At 37.8% G+C, this 25,707-nt stretch overlaps 1 protein-coding gene across 2 annotated transcripts in view; it reads left to right on the top strand.

The window, feature by feature from the left end:
* The window catches only part of LRRC16A (leucine rich repeat containing 16A), a 495,675-nt gene that overhangs the window by 278,223 nt on the left and 191,745 nt on the right, over positions 1-25,707 (top strand). For both annotated transcript variants that reach the window (XM_006888644.1, XM_006888643.1), the window contains exons 12-16: positions 3,525-3,611; positions 12,406-12,509; positions 16,251-16,328; positions 16,464-16,540; positions 20,091-20,195. In XM_006888644.1, coding sequence (XP_006888706.1) covers positions 3,525-3,611; positions 12,406-12,509; positions 16,251-16,328; positions 16,464-16,540; positions 20,091-20,195 — 451 coding nt within the window. The remainder of the gene's footprint in view (positions 1-3,524; positions 3,612-12,405; positions 12,510-16,250; positions 16,329-16,463; positions 16,541-20,090; positions 20,196-25,707) is intronic.

Raw genomic sequence — 25,707 nt, 5'->3', positions numbered from 1 at the left:
AACAACAACAACAACAATGCAAGTTTATAGAGAACATGGATTTCCATTCATTTGTTATTGCACATTTCCCTCCCTGTCCCCTCTCCCCGCCTAATTCTCTCTTCTCTTTGTGGGGGGGAGGGGGGGGGTAAAAAAGGACTGTAAATCTTAACAGGAAGAGACTGCCTGCCTTTCTCCCATGGAGCAGATAATATTTGAACTGCCACCTTTCAATTACTAGTCCAGCCATAGCATATTGTGCTGCCAATGAAAAGGCCGAACATCTCCAATCGTTCAAATCCACCAGCATTTCTGAGGATGAAAGGTGGACATTGTCTTCCCATTAAAGTTTATAGCCATAAAAATCTGATAAAGTTTCAGCTATGGGTTCCATTCCATCCAGTGGCAGTGTGTGAATGAGCTCTTATTTCAGAGTTTGTGTTTTCATACATTATGGGTGCTAAACCCTAAAATAAAGAGTATACGGAAAATAGAATACATGACCAATCTTTAGACATTTCTATAAATGATAATTTTATATTCTAGAAATAAAAATATGGTACCTTTAAGCACAAACTATTAATGTATTCCACTTAGTCAATAAATGATCTAAATTATTTAATATCTTTCTACCTCTGATACTCTTAAATAATTATTCTTACTTTATTTTATATCCTGAGAAGGGAGGGGAAATTTCATGGATTACATTAATTCTTTCATTTTGTTTTCATTGAAAAATAGTAACTCTAGTTATACCTTCCATTTCTTTAATATTTACAGAGGCTGTACTTCAAAGAAGAAAAGAATTTATAGCAAAAAAAAATCCTATCAAGAAGGAAAGAAGTAGACTTATTTTAGATTTTTTTTTACAAAAAATACCCTGCCTCATTAATAATCAATATCATCAAGATCTACAATCTTTTTTTGTTAAACTTCATCAAGAAAAAGAATTTATTACAATATCTTCTTCTAGAATCTAAAATCCCATTTTTAATCAAATGGGCTCTTGAGCAGCTACTGTATATTCCCAGTAATTGAATCTGGAATTTGACAAAATTTAGTGATACTGTTTTTTATCTGTAGTGTTAATATTTTCTTTTTTAAATCATTAATTTTTTTGACCTTTATTCTTTGTTCTTTCTTTTAAATAGATTTTCAGAGATTCTGGGCTTCCACTCATTCATTGCTGCACCACTCTCTCCACCCTCCTCCCAGTTTGTTCTTGTCCAAATGCCACAGTGCTTGTCAAAGCCAGTTCTGATTAATCTCCTTTGTCAGTGTGTCCTTTGCCATTCCCTATCACTCCTCCCTGAGAGAGACTTCACCCTGATTCATAAGGAAAAGGGGATGGTGTATTCTCTTAGCTACTTCCTGCTGAAAAGGAACGCTGTAGGTTTCAGGGTGAAGATCTTCTCACTACCCTAAAGGGCCCCTTTGGAAATAGGAAACACATAGACTATTGTGGAATTTTATGTGGTATTGTATGTGTATCTTACGCACGTGCGTGCACGCACACACCCCCACCCCTAAACATTTGTAATTGTCATCTTAAAGAATGAAACAAATTAGCTATAGCAGTTATTTTTCCAGTTTAGTATTTAACAATACTAACCTCTACTAGGTATTTTTAGAATTTTTTAAAGATATATAATATGGCTTTGGAGATACTGATATTTTAACATTATTAGAACATCACTCTATGTGTGTACACACCCACACCCGCACCTGCACCCTCGCACACACACACACTCTCTACAGGAGCCATGGTGGCACAGTGGTTAAAGAGGTTGGCAGTTGTATGGTTGGCAGTTTGAATTCACCAGTTGCTCTGCAAGAGAAAGATGTGATAGTCTGCTACTATAAAGATTTACAGAATTTTTTTCAGATGGGTTTTTTAGTGCTTGTTTGTCTTTTCTTTTTGATTCAAAGTAGTCATCTTTGACTTTTAATTTAAAAATTCAGCACATTTACATTTAATGTAATTGTTTCTTTCTATTTGTTTTTTTCTTTCTGCCTCTTCCTCCATACCTCCTCTACCTCACTCACTCTTCTTGCTGTCTGTCTTTTGGAGTAATTAAGTCTTGAAAATTATGTTTTCCCCTTGCGCTTATGAACTTACTACTTATTCATTCTTTTTCAAATATATAGAAACTAAATATTGGTCCTGACCCAGATTGGAATTTCCAATATGGAAGAGAATATTCAAATCTCTTCTAACTATCTAAATTTGAAAGCATGCACCTCAAAACATGCTTGATACATTAACTCATCTTTGCATGGGTCAATCATTGGTGGAGAATAGACAGGGCTTGCATATCTTGCATATGATCCACATGTCTAAAAGCTTAGTCAAACTGTCTGTCCTTTAGGTTTTCAGCAGAGTTTTTGTTAATATTTGATGAATCTTAGGGAATTCAGGTGACATAGTGGGTAAGGAGTTGTGTTGTTAACCCAAAGGCAGGCAGTTCAAATTCACCAGCTTTCTGCCAGAGAACTATGGGAAATCACTTCCTGCATAATTTATAGCCTCTGAAAATCTGCTGGAAGATCAACCTTGAGTCAGTTAATTCCAATTCGGCGACAGTGAGTTTAGATATCAATTGCTAAAATTTGTAGAGAATTTGGCATTATATAGTAGAGAAGCAGCCAGGTCGGTTTTTGTTTTGGGTGTTTCTAGGTTTTGGGTTTTGTGGGGTTTTTTTGTTTTGGTTTTTTTATGGCTGCCTGCAGTTTCAGAGCTCATAGTCCAAGGGGACCTATGTTTAATTTTGTCTTGTAGAATTTAAGGAGTCTGTCTAAGTCAATACACCTGGGAAGGTAATAATAACTCATTTACAACAGGAGGTTGGCAAAATTCTGTTATTTATTTCTTAGCCAGAAGCAGTTCTGCATTCATTGTAGTCCTTGGATGAGTTGAATGGTGTTCTTACTTTCTCTTTCTGGTCATTTAGAAAATACCTCACCTTAGATACTGCTAAGAAATTGGTGAATCATTTCAAAGTGGAAAACTAGCTCTCAGAAATTAAAGCTTACTGACAAATGTCTGGGGTTGTTAGTCATAAACCAATTAAGATTGGAATCCATCTGCCAAAAGTGAAGCTGTTACCCAAATAGTTAATATTATGCCATTTTTCTTGACAATAATTAAATAGCATGCATCTGTTCATCCAGCAGCTAGATCAACTCATTAAGACAGAGGTTAAAAAGAAAAGCGGGAACAATTATATCTTTCTTCCCAAGAGGGTTTGCATTTGAAACAGGGCCACAAGAAAAAAGGTAATGGTTGGCCCCAAAACATCTCTAATGGTTTCAGATATTGTTCTGCTTCATTAACCAAACCCCCAGCTTCCCCTTCCTTATAGGTGGGATAGAGAGAAAGGCAGACATGTTTACAGGTGATTTGAGAGTTAAAGATGGACATTAGAAATTAAAACATGATCAAAGTGGAAGTCAAATTTAAATTCATTTCCTGCCTTTATGAAACAAACGTTATTCTGATTATTTCAGAATTTTTATAATCTCCTTTTTTTTTCTCCTCCCTTCAGGTGTGTCCTCTTTAAGTATTCAGTTTGCCAAACTCCCAAAGGGACTAAAGTATTTAAATTTATCTAAAACCTCATTATCACCTAAAGGTACAGTATCACTTACTTCACAGTTTATCTTTTGTATTCCTGTTGCACCATACTACTGTTGAGAACTGACTGCACAATTATGTATGCATTTTAAAATCTCTATATTATTATGAAATTATATTATTATATCATTAAAAGATAAATATTGCCTGGTAGTTTAAAGATTTAAAAATTATGTATGTAATTTGAGTTCTGGATGTCAAACATTAAGTGCTTTGAGAGTTGAGGATAATTTAGAAAGACATAGCACAGTCTGTAACTTTTAAAATGTGGAGTCCAGTGATGCACACAAAGTGCTTCACATTTATAGAAGCAGCTAATTGTATTTTTCTTTCTAGGTTATTTTCATGGAAAAATTAGCTTTCAAAGTTACTTACTCTAAAGGAAGTGTTGTCCTACCTGTTGGATCACTGCCATCTGTGTTTCCCATCCCTAGGAATTGTCCTTTCTTTTTTAGATCCATTCCCCATTCCATTCACCTCACATCACATTTGTTCAATTGTTGCCAATCCTCTTCTCAGAAATTTTCAAGTGACTGCCAACAAATTGATTCCAACTCATAGCAACCCTCTGTCTGTTTTTTGAGGCTGTATAGAAGGCTGCCATCTTTTTCCCATAAAGCTGCTGTAGATTTGAACTACTGGAGATAGACAACTTTTTGGTTAACAGCACAACACACTAGGTTAAAGACATCAGTGCTACTTTCCTACTCCTATTATTCTTTTAAAATATATTGCTAAGCCTAACTCATTGGCCATTTGAATCCCAACTTATGTCAAACCTACAGGACAGAGTAAGGTTTTATCTTACTCTGTAATCTTTATGGAAGCAGACTATTGTATCTTTCTATCATGGAGTAACTGGTGGGTGCAAACTACTGGTCATCCAGTTGCCAGTGAAGTATGTATCTGCTGCATCTTTTAGGGCTTACCCCCTCTTCTTACTGTTGTTATTGTTAGATGCTGTTGAACTGACTATGGCTCAGTGACCTGATGAACAGCAGATCTGAACCCTATCCTCCCATGTGCCATTCCCATCTTCTCTGACACTCTTGTGTATGACACACATTGCTGCAGCTACTGTGTCAGTCCATCTCACTGAGGACCTTCCTCTCTTTCATCGATCCTCCATGTCTCCAAGCATGACACCATTTCCAAGGAATAGGTAGAACCCTCTTAATACTTGAAGTTACCCTTCTGTATAGATCGGGCCATCATACATCCTGCTGGTCTCCTTCAGATGTCTGAAATGTACTTCTTTAATCCTCGAATCTTTGTAGAGAACTTTAAGTTCATGGTATAAAACTTTCATCTCTGATCACATTTTTTGAATTGGTTTCTCTATTTCTGATTTCAAAGAAGACTGAATCACCCTTTTCTTTGTTTTGCTCATAGACAACACGTGTGACATTGTTATAAAAATACCATGTCATTCCTAGAATGGGCTCTGCTTACAACCTGTGCTTTTCTCATCTCTGTAGCTCCAGCACCTGGCACCAAGCCTGGACCACTGTGGGTGTTCAGTGAAAGGTGTTGAGCTGAATAACTTGCCATTTCTTAAATATATCATTGGAAGCAGTGTGCATAGTTGTTAAAGTATAAATTCTCAAGTTAAATTTCCTTGGGTTGAATCCTGACTTTAAAATATTAGCTCTACATATGAGCATGTTTTATTAATCTCTGTCTCTCACTTACCTCATTTGTAATGAGGATGTAAAGTATGTACCTCCTTAAGTAGATTGATAGAGCTAATATAGGTGTTGTGTAACTTTATATAAAAAGGACTCAATGTATACCAGCCACCAACATCACCATCATGAGTACCACCATCACTATCATCATCATCATCATCATCATCTGCTGTCATATGGTTTATAAGTTTTTATTTCGGGCTAGAACAACCTCATGTCTCCATCAACATACTGTGAGACTCTATGCTTATCTGTAAGATGCAGCTCACTGTCTCTTTGAAAACTTCTCAGAAAACCTCCCCTACCACACTCTGCAGACCTAGTTGTTCCTGTCTGTCTATTACATGCTGTTTTTGTTACTGTTGTTGTTAGGTGCCATCAAGTACAACCCACAGTGACTCTATGAGCAACAGATCTGAAACATGTCCTGTCCTGTGCCACCCTCATACTTCCTGACACAGTAGAGTTTATTGCGGGAGTCACTGTGTCATTCCACCTGGTTGAAGGTCATTATCTCCTCCACCTACCCTCTGCCTTCCTGAGCACATGAACATTCATTAGTGAGATGAGATGGACTAGCTTTGGACACTTTGAATCGCATGGTATACTAGGAATGAAAAACAGAAGAAGAATGGTGTTGCATTATTAGTAAAAATGTCAATTTCAGGTTCTGTCCTGAAATACGATGTTGTAATTGATAGGATATTATCTGTATGCAAACAAGTGATAGGATATATCCATATGCATTGAAATATTTGCTGCTACATCTAGAGCCAAAGAGTAAGACATTGAAAAATTTTACCAAATGTCACAGTCTGAAAGTGACCTAACATACAGTGAAGATGGATTAATGATGATTGGTGACCGGAATGCAAAAGTTGGAGACAATGAAGAAGAAACAGTAGTTGGAAAATACGGGCTTGATGTTAGAAATGAGGCTGGAAATAGAATGATCAAATTTTATATTTTCAATGATTTATTCATTGCAAATACCTTTTTAAAAAAACCATAACAATAATTTTACATATAGACTTCTCTTCATGAACTGCATAGGAATCAGATTGACTGCATCTATGGAAGGAATCATTAAAGAATGGCAATATCAGTAATCAAAACTAGGCCAGCTGTGGACTATGGATCAGGCCGTCAATTACTCATGTGTAGGTTCAAATTGAAGCTGAAGAAAATAAAAACATGTCCACAAAAAACCCAAAACATGATCTATTCCATCTGATTTTTAAAATAATCTTAAAAAATAGGTTTGAAGCATTGAACACCAGTGATCAAAGACCAGATGAGTTGTGGGGTGATAACAAGGATAACATCCATGAAGAGAACAAAAGGTCACTGCAGAGAGGAGAAAGCAGAAACTGAAATAGATGTCAGAAGAGACTCTGAAGATTGCACTAGCATGTTTAGAAGCCAAAACAAGGGGAAACATGCTGAAGTAAAGAATTTCTCTGTTACATAGAACTTTGTGAATGTGTCAGTGTTTGTTAGCATTTCCCCCAATTGCATTTTGATAGTGTCCCAGAATGGGAGATTCTGGACTGTGAGGTCTTTGCCTTATTCATTGCTGACTCCCCAGCACCTACCTGGCACATTGCATGTATTTGCTAAATGAACTGAAGTGAATGTGAACTAACATGGTTCCCAGAGGGTTTTGTATCTACTCATACATTAGTCTGAATGTAGTCATCCTACAAATGATTTGCAAGTAGTGCCATACAGCACATGATTTTTTGTGCAAACATTTACATACACACTACTAGAGGGACTACTACTACTACTAAATAGACTACTAGAGGGAAGGATTTGCTTTGGAATCAGTGTTTGTTGCTAGCTCCTAAAGCTTATTTTCTCCCTATTGCATGATTGCTGTTGTACTATAGCAAAACGCATCTTATAAAACCTCTTCCTGATGATTATCAATGTGTTACATATTTATGGGAAAGATTTTGAAGGAAGTCTTACAAAAGCAAGTATATGTAAATAAGTATGGGATTGAGACTCAATGTTAAGAAGACAAAGATTCTCACCATTGGACCAATTGGCAGCATCAGGATGGATGGTGAAGATACTGAGATTGTTCACAGCTTTAGTTTGCTTGGCTTCAGAGTCGACACTCTCGGCACCAGTAGCCAGGAAATTAAAAGACAAATTGCGATGGGAAAGTCTGCTGTTAGGGACCCTTCCAAAGTACTGAAGAGCAGTGGTATGCCTCTGGAGACTAAGATGCATCTGATACAGGCCATAGTCTTTGCTATCACTTTTTTTGCATCAGAGAATTGGACAACGACTAAGGATGATAGAAGGAGATTTGATGCCTTTGAGCTGTGGTGCTGGAGAAGAGTGTTGAGGGTACCATGGACTGCCAAGAATACAAACAGATTCATCCTGGAAAGGGTTAAACCAGGCAGCTCCTTGGAGGCAAGGATTCTGAGGCTCTGTCTAACCTACCTTGGACATGTTGTAAGGAGAGACAGGTCCTTGGAGAGAGACATCATGCTTGGGAGGGTGGAGGGACAGCGCAGGAGGGCAAGGCCCTCTGGGAGGTGGATTGATTCAGTGACTGGGGTAATCAGGATGGGTGTGTCAGAAGCAGTGCGATTGGCACAGGATAGAGCAGGTTTAGGGCTGTTGTACATAGGGTCGCTATGAGTCGCAAGCAACTGGATGGCACATAACAACAACAACAACATGCAAAAATTACTTATAAACCCTTATACATCACAAAATAGTCACTGTTCACAATTTGATATCGTCTTTCCTCACTGGTTTCTGTTGAATGTCTCGTTTATGTGTCTGTGCATAGTGTGTGTGTGTGTGTGTGCACTGTTCACAATTTGATATCGTCTTTCCTCACTGGTTTCTGTTGAATGTCTCGTTTATGTGTCTGTGCATAGTGTGTGTGTGTGTGTGTGTGTGTGTGTGTACAAACACGTATAAATATACACATACAAACATGTGCACATATGCTCACACATAAATGAAGTCACACTATGCTTACTACTTCATAGGTTTTGCCACCCCCACCCCCATTGTATTGTGATTGCTTATTTCAATAAATACATTGTCACCTTTAATGAAACATAATATTCTAGGATATGGAATGATGCTCCATATTTATTTAAATACTCTGTGTGTGCTTTCCCATTTTTCTTAATGCTGTATAAGCACCACTAACCTGAATTTTGTAGCTAAATATTAATAATTTCATTTTTTAATTTTATACTGGTTTATTTACAAAGTTCAAATACATTGTTTTTCCACACCCAATCTTTCCCATTTCCTTCACCTCCCAACATTAAATTGTGCCACCCTATGATTACCTTCCCCATCCTCAACCCTCTGCTTCCTCCACCTGCATCCTGGATCCTCATACTTGTTCTACTATAATGGTCCTATACAATATTTGTCCTTATGGGACTGAGTCAGTTCACTTAGCATAATACACTCCAGGTCCTCCCAAGTAGGTAGAAGTTTACAAAATCATTGGTCCTGCATGCTGTGTAGTATTCCATCATGTAACGGTGCCACACTTTCTCAATCCAATCAGTTATGTTTGGACATTTGGGCTGTGTCCATGTTCTTGCGAGGTGAATAATGCTACTATGAACATTGGTGTACAAGTCTCCATTTGTGCCTCAGTTCTCATTCTCCTGGGGTATATTCCAGGCAGTGCAATTGAGTCAGATGCAATTTCTTTGTTCACCTTTTTGAGTAAGCGCCAAACTGCCTTCCAGAGTGATTGTGCCATTTTACAATCCCACCAACAGTGTATAAGAGTTCCTATCTTGCCACATCCTGTCTAGCATTTTTTTTACTTGTTGTTCTCTTAAACTTTGCCACTGCTACTGGAGTGAGATGGTATCTCATTGTGGTTTTGATTTGTATCTCTATTATTGCCAGTGATTTTGAGCATTTCTTCATATGTCTGTTGCCCATTCAAGTATCTTCTGGGAAAATTCTTTCCATGTCTTTTGTCCATTTTGTAATCGTTATTATAATAATTCCTATTTTAGGATAATTTCCTGTAGGAAGCATTACTAAATTAAAGAGATTGTGGCCTTTTTTTCCTGTTTATTGCCCAAGAAAGTCTAGTGGTATAGCCTGTAGGAAGTTGCAGTGTTAACCCAACGGTGGTACATCTCTGGCATCTTGAATTCAATAGGGATATGAAGGGAGAAGTGAAATCTTGGAGGTAATCTCCTCCCATGCAATTTATAGCCTCCAAAATCCCAATAGAGGATCAATTTGAATTGGTTCCTATGCAATAGTAATGCGCTTGAGTGTTTTTGTCATTTATTGCCACAATGTTCTGCAAACAATTTGTACAAATTTAATCACATTTTTACCATCACTAGATATCATTCTTTTTTTTTTCATTGTCAGTCCTGTGATTTAATTTTACTTGCTGTATTTTTTTCTTTCCAAATTGCTTCCCTCTCCGTTTGTTCATCAGTCATTTTTGGACGTGGTAGTGGTTCAGTGTTAGTGTTCTTTCCTTCTGTGAAGGAGACCCGATCCACTTCCCAACCTGTGTAGCCAATTTTCACAGTCACCCATCCCAGGAGATGATTGTATGTTGCTGTGGTGCTCAGATGGCTTTAGTGGAGCTTCCACCCTAAGACAGATAAGAGGGAAAGACATGATCACATATCTCCAAAAATCAACCAGTGAAACCCTGTGGAGCATATAGTCTCATCTACAACTGATCGTGGTGGCGGCACTGGATTGCAACGTGTTTCCATCCATTGTATGTGTGGGGTTGCTGTGAGTGGGAGACTGACTCAGGAGCTGAAACTATGTAGTCATTTATATTTCTTAAGGAAGAGCTGCCAACTGGCATCCTTTATTTATTGACAGTGGTAGTCTTTTTTCCTTGTACAAATTCTCTATGTAATAAAAGCTCTAATCATCTATCATATGCCCTTTGGCAACATTTTAACTCTTAAAGGATAGGGTTATGTTTTCTGTTTTAAAACTGAGTTTTATTTTGATTTGTTTCTTCATTACTGTAGAACACATAGAAGGATGTGGTGATCATTTGTCCTTCCTAGGAAGAATTTTCATTCTCAGGTGCTTCTACACTACCTCTAGTTGATAATTGTGCCTCCCTTGAGTGTGGGGCTGGGGCACCCAGCAAAGCTGATTCCTCAGTTTCCTTGTGAGGGAGGAAAGCTTTCTATTCCTCTGAACACCACGTTTATCTCTTCTCTGCAGTGAGCTATGTGCATGTTAGAAAGTGTGTTTTAGAAATTAGCATTATTTTACCTTATCCAAAAGTGTGGTTGAGTTGAAGTACACTCATTCCTGACCTTCCATTGGGTTTCTGAGACTGTACATCACCTGAGAGGAAATTACCCATCAAAATAAGAAATTAAAATTGACTTGAGAACTTTTGTTATTTTTACAGACTTTCACATGAGAGCTGAAAAGTTTTCAGGTTCAATATAACGGATTAAATTACTGCTTTAAGCTTTTGCTGATTTTGACAAACTTGTTTTAGTTCTGTGAAAATGTTTATGTTTACAGCTCTATGATTCTAGACAGACTGTTGTTTTGTTGATTTCCCCTCCCATCTCTCCATGATATAGCCCCACCACCTCCAGAAACCTTTTATTTTCCTCAGATGTTAGCTAAATGATAGTTCTCTGGATTTCTAGCAAATGTCCTGCTGGTTGCCAGATTATGCCAAAGCATGGCCATCTGGTACACCTTTTTCCAGCTGTAAACACTCCAATAATAAAGACAGAGACTGATCAGAATTGCTGGGCAGCCAGAGAATGGCATGCAGATCTGTATTTTGTTTGGGTTGTAAGAGCCCTGATACTTCCATCCTACACTCTTATAATTTCCTGCTTTTAGAGGGCTTATTAACAGAGGCCTCACATGAGGATGGGCTCTGAATGCGGGGGCGGGGGGAGGGGAACTCTGTGTTCTGGTTCAGGAGCATGAAGCTGAGCCTATAACAGGATTCTCTCCTGATTCTGTTCAGATCCTAGCTAGCTGCCAAGTGCCTGCGCTTGTCAAGGAGCATTTCACTGTCAGGACTAATTTGGTCTTCTAATCTGGAATTTATTTATCGAGTTTCGTTATACCTCACCATGGAAATTATTTTGTGAATGATTTCCTTGATGAGAGCCTGGCATCCTTTTGTATGTTTTCAGCTCCACTATTTATGTGTACAAAACACAATAGCACTGATAGTGACGGGACACCCAGAAGGAAATTGGTCACTTGAAGAATCTTAGAAGATACTTCATGAAGTTGGAACCCCCCCCTTTTTTTAATGTGCCAATTCAAATTTCTTTTCTCTAACACAATTAATGAAATAACTTCCTTTATGGCTAAGTTTTTGTTTCACACCTATTTGTCAAGTACTTACTTTTTGGATTATAATTATTGAAATATCTTTCACATTGAGTTGGGTTTTATGAGGCTAATATTTTGTCTTTGCTCTAGAACTGTCATAACAAAAGACTTCAGTTAGGTGGCTTTGTAGAGCCCGAAGCATGCCTACTGCCCTCAAGTTAATGCTGACTTAATGTGTTCCTCTAATGGGTTTTCCTGGTTGCCAGTCTTGTTGGATATAGACAGTCTCCTCTTTTGCCCAAGGGATTGCTGGTGCATTTGAACTGCAGACCTTTCTGTTTGCATTCCGATACACATTATTCCAGGACTTCTTGTTTCTTTCATAAAAAAATTACTAATTTGTTTTCACACAATTATTCATACATGGTATGTTTTCTATTATTTACTGTTACAAATTCTGATTCAGATTGTTTGCATTACTTTAAGATGCCAAAGAAAACTTGTTTTATTACCAAAGTAGAGTCCTCTCCCTCCTTAGACACAGATTAGTAGTGCAGCATAATAAAGTAAATTCTGTTCTTGTCTCTTACTCCCTGTGATGATTTTGTCTGTGAATAATTTGTTCTTGCTTAGGGCATGACAGGAAAAGAGAGCTTTCTGTGCCTGTGTTTGTGGTTAACCTTAGTCCTGGCATTTAATGGGATAACTGGGCAGTTAATGGAAACACTCATGTCTTATCTTGTTTCCTGGGGTGGACATTAAACCTGGATCTTCTCAATGTTGCAGGGGTGAATAGCCTTTCTCAGTCACTCAGTGCCAACCCATTGACCGCCACCACCCTCATCCACCTAGACCTCTCAGGGAATGTCCTTCGTGGAGATGACCTCTCGGTGAGTTGTACTTTCTTGGTTTCCATCTTCAGATAAATGTTATGTAATAGCCTGAACTGATTGTTAGATGATAGATACATTATAGTTTATTACCATGCATTTTTATTGTATCTTAATCTATTTACAGAGCTAAGTGTTTTAAGGAAAAATTCTATAGTTTTCCTTTTATTAAATATTGTCTAACAGGCAGGGGCAGTCTTTGTTGAAAACAGCATCATGTGGGGAAAGGTAGAGAATCAGAGAAAGAGAGGCAGAGCCCCAACAAGATGGGTAGACAAAGTGACTGTGACAGTGGGTCTGAGCTATGAGCTCAATGTCACCTAACAACATCATCACTATAGTTCTGTAGTTGTTATGGTCTTGCTTACTAATACTCAAATTCTAATTATTTTAAAACATACTCTGTTCATTTATGGGGTGTTTTGTTGTTGTTGTTTTTTTTAATTTGACATTCAAAAAACCTGTTACCACCAAGTCAAAACTAACTCAGAGCAGCTTTATAGGAAAAGATATATCTGTAAAATAAACTGTTTCATGATGCACTATTGCTTTATTTTTATATACAGTTTCTTAGAGCTTGCATGTATAGAGAGCTCTGGTGGCTTAGTGGTAAGGACTGTGCACTGTGGACTCAAAGGTGAATGGTTCAAATCTGCCAGTAGCTCTGTGGGAGAATGTGGGCAGTCTGCTTGCTTGAAATTTACAGCCTCTTAAAAGCTACTGAAGGGTCAGCCATGGGTCTGTTCTGACTCAAAGGTATACAGCAAAACAACAGTAGTTTGCATATGAAAGGGAATAACAGAGTAAACCCCAATCCAAATCCGTTTCCATCTAGTGGATTCTGACACATGACAACCCCATGTGAGTCTGAGTAGAACTGTCCTAGGTAAGATTTACACCCAGTTCTGATCTATTCTGCGAATACAGTGCGGGCATGAAAGGCAAGGATTAGGGGTAAACCAGGGCCATGCCTTGGAATTTGCATACATTTTTCCTTAATTGTAAGAATTTTCCATACATCTGAGTCAATAATATAAATGGTTGTCAGCTCTTTTCAATGCAGTAGGTTAGGTATGATGTCACTGCCATATGTGGTGAGTGGTCCCTGCTGATGACCATGACAAATTTTAGAACAAAGTCCTTGAACAAGAGAGCTTACAGAAAAGGGAACATCTTTGAAGGATCTTCATTTTCATTCTGTCATTGTATTGGGAATGGAAGGCACTGTGGAATGTATTGTTTTTCTTCTATTTCATTTCTTTGTTTGGCAGGCAATGTGGTCACAGCCCTTTTTTGTAGATTTGTTTCTTTTCTTTTCACTGGCACTTCAAATTATGTAAATAATACTAGTTTCCTAGGGTGCTGTGACTTTTCTGTGTACTTTCTGATTTCAATTGTCCTCACTAGCAATTCATAACTCTTGCTGACAAAGAAAAAACAAGAGGCCTGAGAACTAGAGAAAATAGAGGAAAGGATAAAAGAAACCACTAAATATGAAATAATAAAACTCACTAAAGTAATAGAATTAATAGTCACTTTAAGGTAACAGAATGGTCTGGGACTTTGTTGCTTGGTCACAGATGGATCTTGTCCAGGTTTGCCAATGTGAGTGGAATGGAAATGTCTTGGTTAGTGTGGGCTACCAGCTCCAGCTAAGCCAAGTTCTGAGAGCTTGCAACAGGTGCAGGAACTTGGAACCTCCCCATGCCTTCAGGGAACACAACCTTGCTGGGGCTGCTTCTTTGGAATATGATGGCCAACTTCAGGGTGATTAGAGCTCCCCCTGCTGGTGCCCAAGAGTAAAACCTCACCCATTTTACATGTCTCTGGGAAGTGAATTGGGAGAGTTCAATCATTATTGAAGAGTTGGAACTGATTCATACCTGACCCTTCAATGAGTTTTTAGAACCTGTATATCTCACCAGAGGAGATTGCTTATCTTTTACCCATGAAGTCACCTGTGGATTTGAACTGACAGAGAAATGCTACATTTGGGTTAGCAGCACTGTGCACTCTGTGGACTATGTCTCTGGAAACCACTACAGTTCGTTGACATCAAGGTGATCCCAACCCATCACTCACTCATTCACTTGCTATCAATTTGTGACCAAATATAGCAGACCTCCATTGATGTTCAGACACTTGAGAAGAGACTGCCCATCTTTTTCCCTCAGAAAATTTGAACTACTAGAGAGACATGACCTTTGAGTTAACAGTAAAACTCTCTATATAACAGTTTTTTGTGTACCATCGAGTTGAAACTGACTTATAGCTGACCCTCTAGTGGTTTTTTAAAGGCAATAAATCACACAGGAGAAGATGGCACATCTTTCTCCAATGGAGTAGCTTGTGGATTTGAACTATATACCTTTGGGTCCGTAGCTGCCATATAGAGTTTCCACATCTGGAATCTTGTATGGATGCAGACTATCTCATCTTTTTACTGTGGGTCAGCTGATGGGTTCGAATGTCCACTTTTTAATTAATGGTCAAGAGCTTAACGACTTGCTTTCTGGTAGTGTATATGGTGAGTTAGTTTAAAAGGTCTGTGTTTCTTTTGGGTTCAAATCCACCAGCTGCTCTGAGGGAGAAATTTGTATTGAGATTTACGACTTTAGAAGCCTATGGCATTGAGATTGAGGTGGTTTGGTTTTGGTTTTGGTTTTGCGGTTTTTGGTTTTGGGGTTTTTTTTTAAGTACTGAGAAAATTAAGCACCCATGGCCTCTTCATGTGAGAGCAAATGATTTTTTTTTTCTTCATGTGAGAGCAAATGATTTTTGTGTGTGTGTCAAGAAACCTCCATACATACTCGTCTGTGTATCTGCATATCCTGTTCATAGAATAATCTTTGTGTTTCTGAATTTCTTGATAGAGAACTTTTCTGAAGTACCATAAAGCCAAGCTTCTGAACGTCAAGCATATTTGTGGAGGCCAGGGACACCCTCAATATAAGCTTGCTTGTTTTTGCAATCATTGAGAGATTTCGGTGAAGTATAGGAGAATGTAGCTATTGGTCCAGTGGCAGGGGGTTTAGGCTCAGTTTAGTTTATTGGTGGGTACCTACAGTCAGTACCCACACAGGGCAATTAAAAAACAATGGAAAATTATCCATTCTACTGTTTTGATAGCCTGGCTGAGGGAAAGAGTTTGGATTTTATAATCTCCTAAAGGATTATGGCTATATGTTTGTTTTTGTTTGGCTTTTGTTTGTTTTGCACTAATAGTACAATCAGGCTTGTCTTGTTAGCTTTTTGAAGTTACTCGAACAACCATTATGTTGGATAGAAAGAGCCAGGCCTAGTTCAAATTCAAATTAGTGGTTTCTTAAACATTTTCAAGACTGATTAGCATTTTGATAGGATCACTGCAATTCAGGTGTTATTTCTATCTGAGGAGTTACAACTAATTAGCACTGTTCCAAAATTACATAATGAAAGTTGAATTAACTGGGGTGGGGGATGGAGAATGAAATCATGTGCAGTAGAGGTCAGTTTGGTAGCCAGAAATCCACGTGAATTTTTCTTTCTTTTTTTTTTTAACTCAAACATAACTTTGTTCTAAATTTTTTTGGTGTTGAGGGAGAGATTTTTGCTGTCAGCATAGAAAATTCTGCTTATCTTCTTGGGAAGAGCAAAGAAAGGTCTTGGGAGTTGGGACAACATTTATAAATAAATTGTTGTAGTGGAAGTGTGTTTGTTTCTAGATCTCTAACATACTTGTTTTTTGTTTTTTATTTCAAGTACATGTACAGTTTTTTGGCCCAGCCAAATGCCATTACTCATCTGGATTTATCCAATACAGAATGTTCCCTGGACATGGTAATGTTTTCTTATATTGCACTGAGGGGTCTTGGAAGAGCTATTTAGAAGGAATAAAAGGGGCTTTCTCTGTAATAACATGTTCTGCTGGACATGGAGGTGTTTGAAAACAAGTACTCATTATTTCTTTCCCAGGTTTGTGGAGCCCTTCTCCGTGGATGCCTTCAACATTTAGCTGTGCTCAATCTCTCCAGGACCGTCTTTTCTCACCGGTATGTATTTTCTCCTGCTGTTGTTTTCTTCTGAGAGTCTCTTTCAGAGAAAGTTCTAGTCACCATGAGGACAGATAATCTGATAAAGGGTCAATATTACCCATGAAAAATTAATGTTGTCTTAAACTGTTATCTAAGAATATTTGGACCTGAAAGTTCAAGCTTTTGTTACTTTTGTCCATCTTGGATTCATGTTCATATCAAGAACTCGAGCCTCCTATGCCGGATGGTAATGTTCTTTTCCCCCAAATGTGGTTAAGTACTCTCTCTCTTACTGTAGCAACAAAACAAAACAAAACAAAACCAAAACCAACAATCACCAAAGAACTCAAAATCCTTTTAGGAATTTAAACCCAATTTCTCAGTTATTATCTTGTAAGTAAGTCTAAATTACCTCTGGAGAATATGAAGGATAGTCATTCCAAAACTCATGAATTTTAATTTTTAGATGTATCAAGAAAACCTAAAACTCATTGCCATTAGGTCAAGTCTTCCTCATAGCTGACCATCCAATAGAAATTTTGAGACTGTAAATTGCATAGGAAGAGATTTCCTATTTATCTCCCTTTGAGTCACTGGTAAACTCAAGCTGCCAGAAAGGCTCAGTCTTTGGGTTAACAGTGCATCTCCCTTTGGTCTACAACACCAGTATAGGACCCGTATAATAGGGAGCACTGTTGGTTCAGTGGTAAGGGATTGTGCTGCCAATGAAAAGATGTTGTTGTTTTTGTTGTTGTTGTTGTTATTAGGTGCCATCAAGTCGTAGACGACTCATAGCAACCCTATGAATGAAAGGCCTGAGCACTCTTCATAGTGTTTCCGGAGTAAGCCTTTCAGAAGTGGATGCCATTCCTGCTTCCAAGCTTGTTTTAATCAGGAAGCTCCACCAAACACTGTCCACCACATCAGTGTCACAGTGTTCAGCATTACAGCACCCACAAGTTACCTCTGTACAGCAGTGCACAGACCAGTGCTATATCACAGTTTAGTAAAGATACATAGTTTAAATCCACCATCCACTTCACTAGAGAAAGATAGGCGTCTCCTCCTGAAGAGTTTACTGCTTCTGAAAACCCCCTAGAGGGTCAGCTATGGGTCAGTTCTAACTGGATGGTATATGACACCAACTCTGCTTTGGACTTAAAATTATTTGTAAAATAGGCAACATATTAGAAGCAGCAGGGATTTACAAATAGCGTCAACTTCAAATGGAGAGAGATCACAGAAGAATTTTGAATAGTCTGTAGGTTATTTTAAAATAGTATTCTAATAGCATCTTGAGTGTTAATGTAGTACAAGAGAATTCTTATACCCAGATTTGTTGTTGTTGTGTAATGTTGAGTTTGAAACCCATAGCTGATCCTCCAGCAAGTTTTCAGGAGCAATAATTCACATGGAAAGAGATTATCCATCATTCTTCCATGGAGCAGCTAGTGAATTTGAACCACATACCTTTGTGTTGGCAGCACAGTTCCTTACCATTCAAACTCCCTTATTTCCAGAACTCATAAGCAATATTTTAGTCATTTCATGCTGTTTAATAACATGAGGAATTGCTTGATATTTTTATTTTTTATTAACTTTTTAAATGCTTTATATTCTCAAAAGAGTGATCCTCATTTCTAAAATTCAGATATGTGGCATGCTTTATTTCACAGTGGTATTTTGTAAATGGATTATTTACTATTTTAATGTACTTTTAGTTTAGTTTAGTAAAAGATGTCCCGGCACCAGCTGTTAACTAAATGGCTGGTGGTTCAAATCCAACAGCTACTTCATGGGTGTGGCAGTCAGTTTCCATAGCACTTATAGCTTTGGAAATCCTATGAGGCAGTTCTACTGTCCTCTGTGGTCATTGTGATTTGGAATTGATTTGATGGCAACTGAGTATTGGTACAATACTTTCAACAATAGTATAAACCTTTTTGGTGGCAAAACTGTGTCACAAATCTTCCATAAAATAATGTCAAAGACTATAAAGTCTAGGAAGGCTTACAATAACTGTGGGTTTGTGATCTATCCATTAGGAGCTGGCTATGGCCCTGTCTACATTCACCTTTACTCTAGGCTATGCAGCAGCATCTGTTGGGAATATCTTGCTAGTCTTGTGACAGAGGAGAAAGAAATCATGGCAGGACAATACTGGCTCCTAAAGTTCCTGCCTAAAAGCATTAGATCTGCTCATGCCCAGTTGGTCAAAGGAATTTGCTTAGTCACGCCTGCCTTCAGTGCTATGGGGAAACAATTTTCCCTCTGAAAAAGGCAGTGAAATTGGCTGCATTTGATATATCCATTCTGCTCTGAGACAAAGTAGCAGTTATATTATGTTTACAAAGAAAGCAACATTTGTAGCAGGAAAATGATACTAAAAAAAAAATATAGCATCATTTGCTCCAAATGTTCATCTAAAGAATGAACAGGAATATTTGCCAGGTTATATTGTTTGACTACCTGGAACTAGAGATGTTTGAACTGTGTAATGTTACATTTTACCAGAATTCCCTTTTTATCTGCTCAGCAAGAGATTCTGATTGCATAGCTCTTTTCTTACCAAATAGTCTGAAATTGTCCTGTTTTCAAACTCTTTTCAAATAGTGATAAATTTTCCCACATCTCTATGCATTAAGTACTATATGGGTGAACTAGACCACTAGGAGGAGGCCCTATGCCCCGAGAGTCTCTTAATTTTTCCACAGACTATGAATGACTGTGATTAAATGAGTGCTTACTGTATGCTGAGGTAAGTGCTTTCCACACACAGATACTTCAATCCTTCTTTTGTTTTCTCACAAAGAACAGGACAAGAACAATGATCCCATTCTAACTTTAGATCTTGAATCTTGTTTTTCTTAAATATCGGTAATGTGATGTTGGTTGTTGAGCTGTTTGACTTGACTGACTTACTTCCCACTATAATAGCATGGGAACCTATTTCAAGGTGTTACATATTTCCTCTTGAAGTTTCATCTTTATTTTCACCTTCAGCTTGAACCAGTTTGATTTTCAGGGTGTACATCTTGGCTGAGCAGGCTTCATGCCACTGGACTTTCTGTACTGTTCTCCTCATAATGTTAAGGTCACAATCTTGCACCTATAACGTGCTGTTCCTCAAAACTCTTGCCAAATGCGAGTAGTAAGTCTTAACATTCAAGGCTGCCAAGTGTGAAAACTTTTTAAATCGGTAACAAATACGTGTCTTCTTTCACTCCTGTTCCCTGAAAGTCTAAATAATTTTCTGAAAAATCTAAGGTTAAAAGACAATGAGTTGGTTGCTCATAAAAACTAGGGGGGAGAAAAATTGTTCAGTGTTTAATGAGATGCCTTAAACTCTCCCATCATTCCTTTCATTGTATGAAATCCATTCATTTAGGTTTCAAATATTTTGGGGTTTTCTTTCCCCCTTTAAATTTCCACTAGTTTATGAGTTATTTCACTATGTATGAGTAAGAAATAGATAGTTATATTTGTTGAGATGCTTGAGCATTTGGAAATGTGTGTGTTGGGATGCAAGTGTAATTGCTAACCCCAACTCTGGCATTTTGTTTTTCAGGAAAGGAAAAGAGGTGCCTCCATCTTTCAAACAGTTTTTTAGTAGCTCCCTGGCTCTGATGCAAATCAACCTTTCCGGCACAAAATTGTCTCCTGAGCCCTTAAAGTGAGTGATAAATTAATTCTTCCCAAAGCTTTTCGAGTTCCATTTATTGTAATGGATGTGTTGAGGGGAGGGAGAAAGACATAACCTGAAGAGGAGAATGCGTTCATCATACTCTGGTCACCAGAGTAAATGAAATTCTTTTTGATCTTGAACGAGTACACCATACACTATTTTTGCGTCTTCTACAAAAAGAATAAAAAAAAAAATTGGGGGGTTATGACCTTGGCAATTGTCGCTGATCTTTTATAAGAATTATAAAGCTTATAAGTACCATTGACTTTATTTTGACCCCTTCTCAATCCTTCTTAGATATGTTACTGTCTGATTTTTAAAATCAATGTTTATTTTAAATATATCAACCAATAGGAGTAATCAAAATCTGTAAGTATTGTATGCATACAGCTGAATCAAGTTTTAGGTTTTTATTTCTGAATTATCTAAGTCAGTATGTGTTCTCTTTGGCGGTTCAGAATTTTTTTTGGCTGCCCAATTTATATTATTGGTTAATATCCACTTTGTAAATGTAGCCATGAAGTAAAAATGTTTGATAACAGAGGCGTGAAATAATGTTATCCTTTATATTCCTGTTTAGCCTTGCCAGGAACATTCAGAAGTTCACTGTATAGGTCCTATAGATTCAAATTCTCTATGAGTCTGAAGACAATATTCTCTAAGCAGTTATGTATATGTACATTGTCAGATATGCATAAATGCACAGATTCCTCCTTCCTCAGCTAACATGTAAATCAGCACTACATTTCCCTTCAAATTCATGCGGAATGTTAAAGCAAATGACTGCTATTCATTTGACTAGAGACTAATCATTATGTAATTTATGAGCAACCACTTTGTTTTCCTTTTGAGAGGTATAAAATTCTTTGTCACAGTATTCAATTTAGCACCTTACTTCTAAAATAATGCTGGCTTGTTAGAACAGTCATTATTAGGTGCCATCGAATCAAGTATGACTCATAGCAACAATATATGCAACAGATCTGAACCCTGTTCTATCCTATGCCATCAGTAGATGCAGTAAAATGCTTTAACATGGGGTTAAAGGTGAGGAGATAAAAAATAAAACCAAATGCCATTACAGCAGGTGTTTGGAAAGCACGACGACCAAAACATTGAATTAATAGGTTGCACCCAAAGCAAAACAAAGTAAAAAACACCACCACCACCAACAAAACCAACCCAACACTACCATCAAGTTGATTCTGAGTTATAGTGACCCTGTGGGACAGAATAAAACTGTCCCATATAGTTTGAAACTGCAATTTTACAGAAGCAAATGGCCTCATTTTTTTTTTCCTACTAAGAGGCTAATGGGTTCAAACTGCCAGCCTTTTAGTTAACAGCTCCACACCTTATACACTGTGCCACCCTTTGCCACCAACTGCTCCTTGAATTAATAGATTACAGGTCTATAAATGTGTTGCTGTAAAGAGTGAAAAATCTTGTACTGATTCTGTTTATATGGCTATTAATAAAGCTGTCAAAGACAATATTTTAAAAGAGCCCTGTGGGATTATATTTTAATCATGTTTACTTAAACATTTGCTCAGCTAATATTGATTGAAAATCTACGTTATACCAGATAACATGGGACCTTGAGTAGAAAGCAGAGCCAGACATAGCCCTTATCCTCGTTGTTTATATCAACGGGAGATTAGCATATTCATTTTGTTGAGAGGGACACAGAATCCTATAGCTTTTAAAAAAAAACCTTTGATCTTTGTATTTTTTCATGATTGGCATACTTGATTTCATAGAATATTACATACTATAATATCACTCTATTTCTTATATGTTCATATCATTATATATTTTAAACATTATTTTACAGAAATAGCTAATAATTGTTAAATTTTTGCAATTTTTTTTAGAATATTTAATATCAAATTAATTGTTTCTTTAGCTCTTATTTGTCTCAGTAAAAAGTGTGAGGTTAAGGGACTTATAGCTGAAGGTTTCTGTAAAACAAATTCTACAGTTGGCTCATATCCTCATATTCTGTATCACATGTTCAGCCCACCCAGGATAGAAAATATTCTAGCAAGCAGGGCAATTATGTGTCAAAAAACAATTCCTCAAAGGCTAAGAGGGAATATGAAGTACTATTTACACAGTATTTGCATTGGGTTAGGTGTTAAAAGAATCTGGAAGACACAATCAGGGTACTTTTTATTTAGAGGCAAGGATGCTAAAACTTTGTCTTTCATGCTTTGGGCATGTAGTGTAGAGAGGGACTAGTCCTTGGAAAAAGGCATCATACTGGGAAGGTAGGGGTCAACCAGAGAGAGGAAGCTCCTCACTGATGTGGACACACAGAGATTGTCACAATGGTCTTGACATAGAAGAGATGGTGTTGATGTTGCAGAATGGGGCTAGGTTCAGATCTGTTGTCCATAGGGTCTCTATGAGTCATAGTTAGCTTGGTACCACCTAACAATAACAAGAGATGAAATAATGTATATTAGAAGACTTCCTCAACAATTTACCTCTTTGCTATCAAGTCAGTTCCACTATTTGGCAATCCTCCATTGGGTTCATAAGAAGATAGATTACAACAGGAGGAGACTTTAGCTAGTAGATTCGAGCCACCAGAGAATCTCTGCACAACTTGTTATGATTTATACCATCAGAACTCCCTTGAAGATCTGCAGTAGTTATATGCAACTGTTATGCCATTCAAAGATCTCTTGTGGCACAGTATATGTTGTTTTCTCAACTGAAAGGTCAGCAGTGTAAATTCACCAGCTTCTGCTCTAAGGCAGAAACATGTACATTCTCCTGTAATAAAGATTATAGTCTCAGAAACTCCATAGAATTTTGGAATTAACAAATGTTAGCAACGGGCTTTGGTTTGCCCCTTTATGCAAAAGATGTGAACATCCCTATGGAGGGAGATATATCATGGAACCAATTCCTTTGGAACTAAGGGATGACTTTATATGAACTTTGAAATGATTATACAATTTGAAAAATCATCATAAAACTAGGGACCCAATTTTACCTACAAGAGGTTGAAGGTGTAAGGGAATTTCCATGACAGTATCGTGGTTAAAAATTCAGCTGCTAACCCAGAGATGAGTGGTTCAAATCCACTCAGTGGCTCCTCTGAAAAAAAGAGCTGACAGTTTATTCCATGAAACATTTAAAGTCTATGAAGTTTTGCAGGAAGGTTCTAGTTTGTTTTATAAGATCACTATAAATTATAATTCATGAACTCTGGAAGTTATAGTGCATAATGCATCAGCTGCTAACTCAAAGAACTGAGGTTTGAATCCACCAGGGTTCCAAAGGAGAAAAATGGGCAGTCTCCTCTTGTAAAGATTTAAAGCTTTTGAAATCCACTGGATTCCTATAAGTTTTAATTTATTCTGTGGTAATGCATTCTTCTGTTTGTTTTTTTCCCATTTGTTTGTTTGTTTGTTTGTTTGTGTCTTTGGGGTTTTTGGTTTTTGGGTTTTTTTGTTTTTTTTTTAGTCAGAATCAGAATTAATTCTACACAATAACTTTATGCTCTGCATGGACGACCACCTTTAATGTTTGAACAGGCAATGAAAGAAGTTGTTGATCTTAGCCCATTTCACTTTTGAGGAAACGGATGCTCAGAGAAGCCGAATTATTTCCCAGAGGTCACTATTGTAGATTGGGAAGCTGACTTTGAAATGGAGATTAGCAAGAAGAATGATGATTTTAATATGAAAGTGTTTTGGGGATGACCACTTCTGAAGGGAGGAGGAGGAAGAACACGGGATTCAGCAGAGGGAAAAGTTGAACTGGAAGCCGTTTCAGTAATAACCTCAGCTGGCCCTGGTGCTGGGTGGCTCCTTCAGAGCTGTCCCAGATCAGGCAAGGAGGCTGGGCTTTCTTTCTTCTTCCATATCAGTCCTTAGATGAAAGCTTCCCTAGAAGAGGGCATGGCCTCAGGTGTGGCACGTTTCTTCATGGAAGAAGATCTGAGATATGAGTTATAGCAGGTCCCACGTGTCAGCCAACCCTCCCTGGCTCAGGGCTGTACCTTATCCCCACTGCCTTCTTCTGAACCCAAAAGTCTTAAGGAAGATTCTTGTTTCATGAGGGGATTGGCATCAACCATGAGAATAAAGAAAAGCAATTTCTTTTGATAGTTAACCCTTTAAAGTTGAATATAACACTTTTAAAAGAACTTTCCACTTGGGATTCCTTCCATATGGTACAAAGAATATAACTGTTTTGTTTCATAATTATGCTTTTCTTTTGAAGTTTATTTGGTCGTGTTAAAATATGCCAAGGAGACATTCAAAGAATGCAGAACAGCCCTGGGGGCATAGCATGTAATGTATGTTGCTAACCTAAAGATTGATAGTTTGAATCTACCAGCCAGTCCTCAGGAGAAAAATGAGAAATCTCCGCCCATAAAGATTTACAGCCTCAGAAACCCAATGGAGGGTCACTGTGCCTTGGAGTTTCCTGACTAATGTAGTTCACCTGTGTTCCAAGGCTGGTCCTTTCCTCCATCAAGGCTGAAGATGTCATGGGAGTGTATAGTTTTCATTCCATTCTTTCTGTGGCTCTCTCTCTCCTCTTGTTCCTAAACTCTTACGACCTCCCTCCCACAGAGTTCCCCTTGGCCCTCACCCCATCTCTCTGGCTAAGTATTTTCAATAAACTTACCACATGCACATTTCCAAAATTATAACCACAATCACATATCTAGAGCTGGGAAAATGAAGTATAAATTCTCTCTTAGTCAATTTTTTAGTAATGCCTGAAGATCAAGAGGATAATTCTCAAGGCAGTTTCTTCTATCTCTCAGTAAATTATGTCCTGCCACACTGTTCTCCCCAGGTAGCCATTAGAGTTTGTTGTTGTTATTCGGTTTTATTTTTATTAAGGACACTTTCTTTGGGCTATTTATTTTTACTGGTCTCAGGAGTGGTTGCCTTTTCATCTTTAGCATTTGATAGTTAAAATCTTCTATTGCATCTCCATTGTACACTTGCAATTCATCCACATACAAGAAGTGTAGGAAGCATTTTCCATCTAAGCATTATAAAATATCATGGTAGAATGTGTGGTTAAGTGCTAGAAACTCTGCGCACATCTTTGTTTACATCTTGACTTTTATTGACTGATGAGAACCTGATGAGACACAATGAGAAAGGGTGATTTGCTAAAGCTCACCAAACAGTAAGAGAATCAGGACAAAATGGTCCTTCCTATAGTTTTTCAAGATAAAACTCTTCCAGCTGCTTAATAGTGCCCCTAGCGAGCTCTGGTGACTTAGTGAGTAAGGAGTTGTGCTGCCAACCCAATGACAGGCAGTTCAAATCCACCAGCTGCTCTGTGGGAGGAAGATGGGCAGTCTCCTCCTGTGTAACTTAATTAGCAATAAGTCAGTTCCATCTCAACAACATGTAACAATAACAGCAATACTCTCTCCAGGAAAGAAAGGGGAAGGAAAGGGGGGCAGGGGAAATTAAATATATTCATATATACGTCTATACTGTTCATATCTGTTCTT

The sequence above is a fragment of the Elephantulus edwardii genome, unplaced genomic scaffold (assembly GCF_000299155.1).
Source record: "Elephantulus edwardii isolate Elephantulus edwardi_28Jun2011 unplaced genomic scaffold, EleEdw1.0 scaffold00070, whole genome shotgun sequence".
Taxonomy (NCBI): domain Eukaryota; kingdom Metazoa; phylum Chordata; class Mammalia; order Macroscelidea; family Macroscelididae; genus Elephantulus; species Elephantulus edwardii.
The sequence above is the reverse complement of the archived record's forward strand: the minus strand, read 5'-3'. Positions and strand labels throughout refer to the sequence as shown.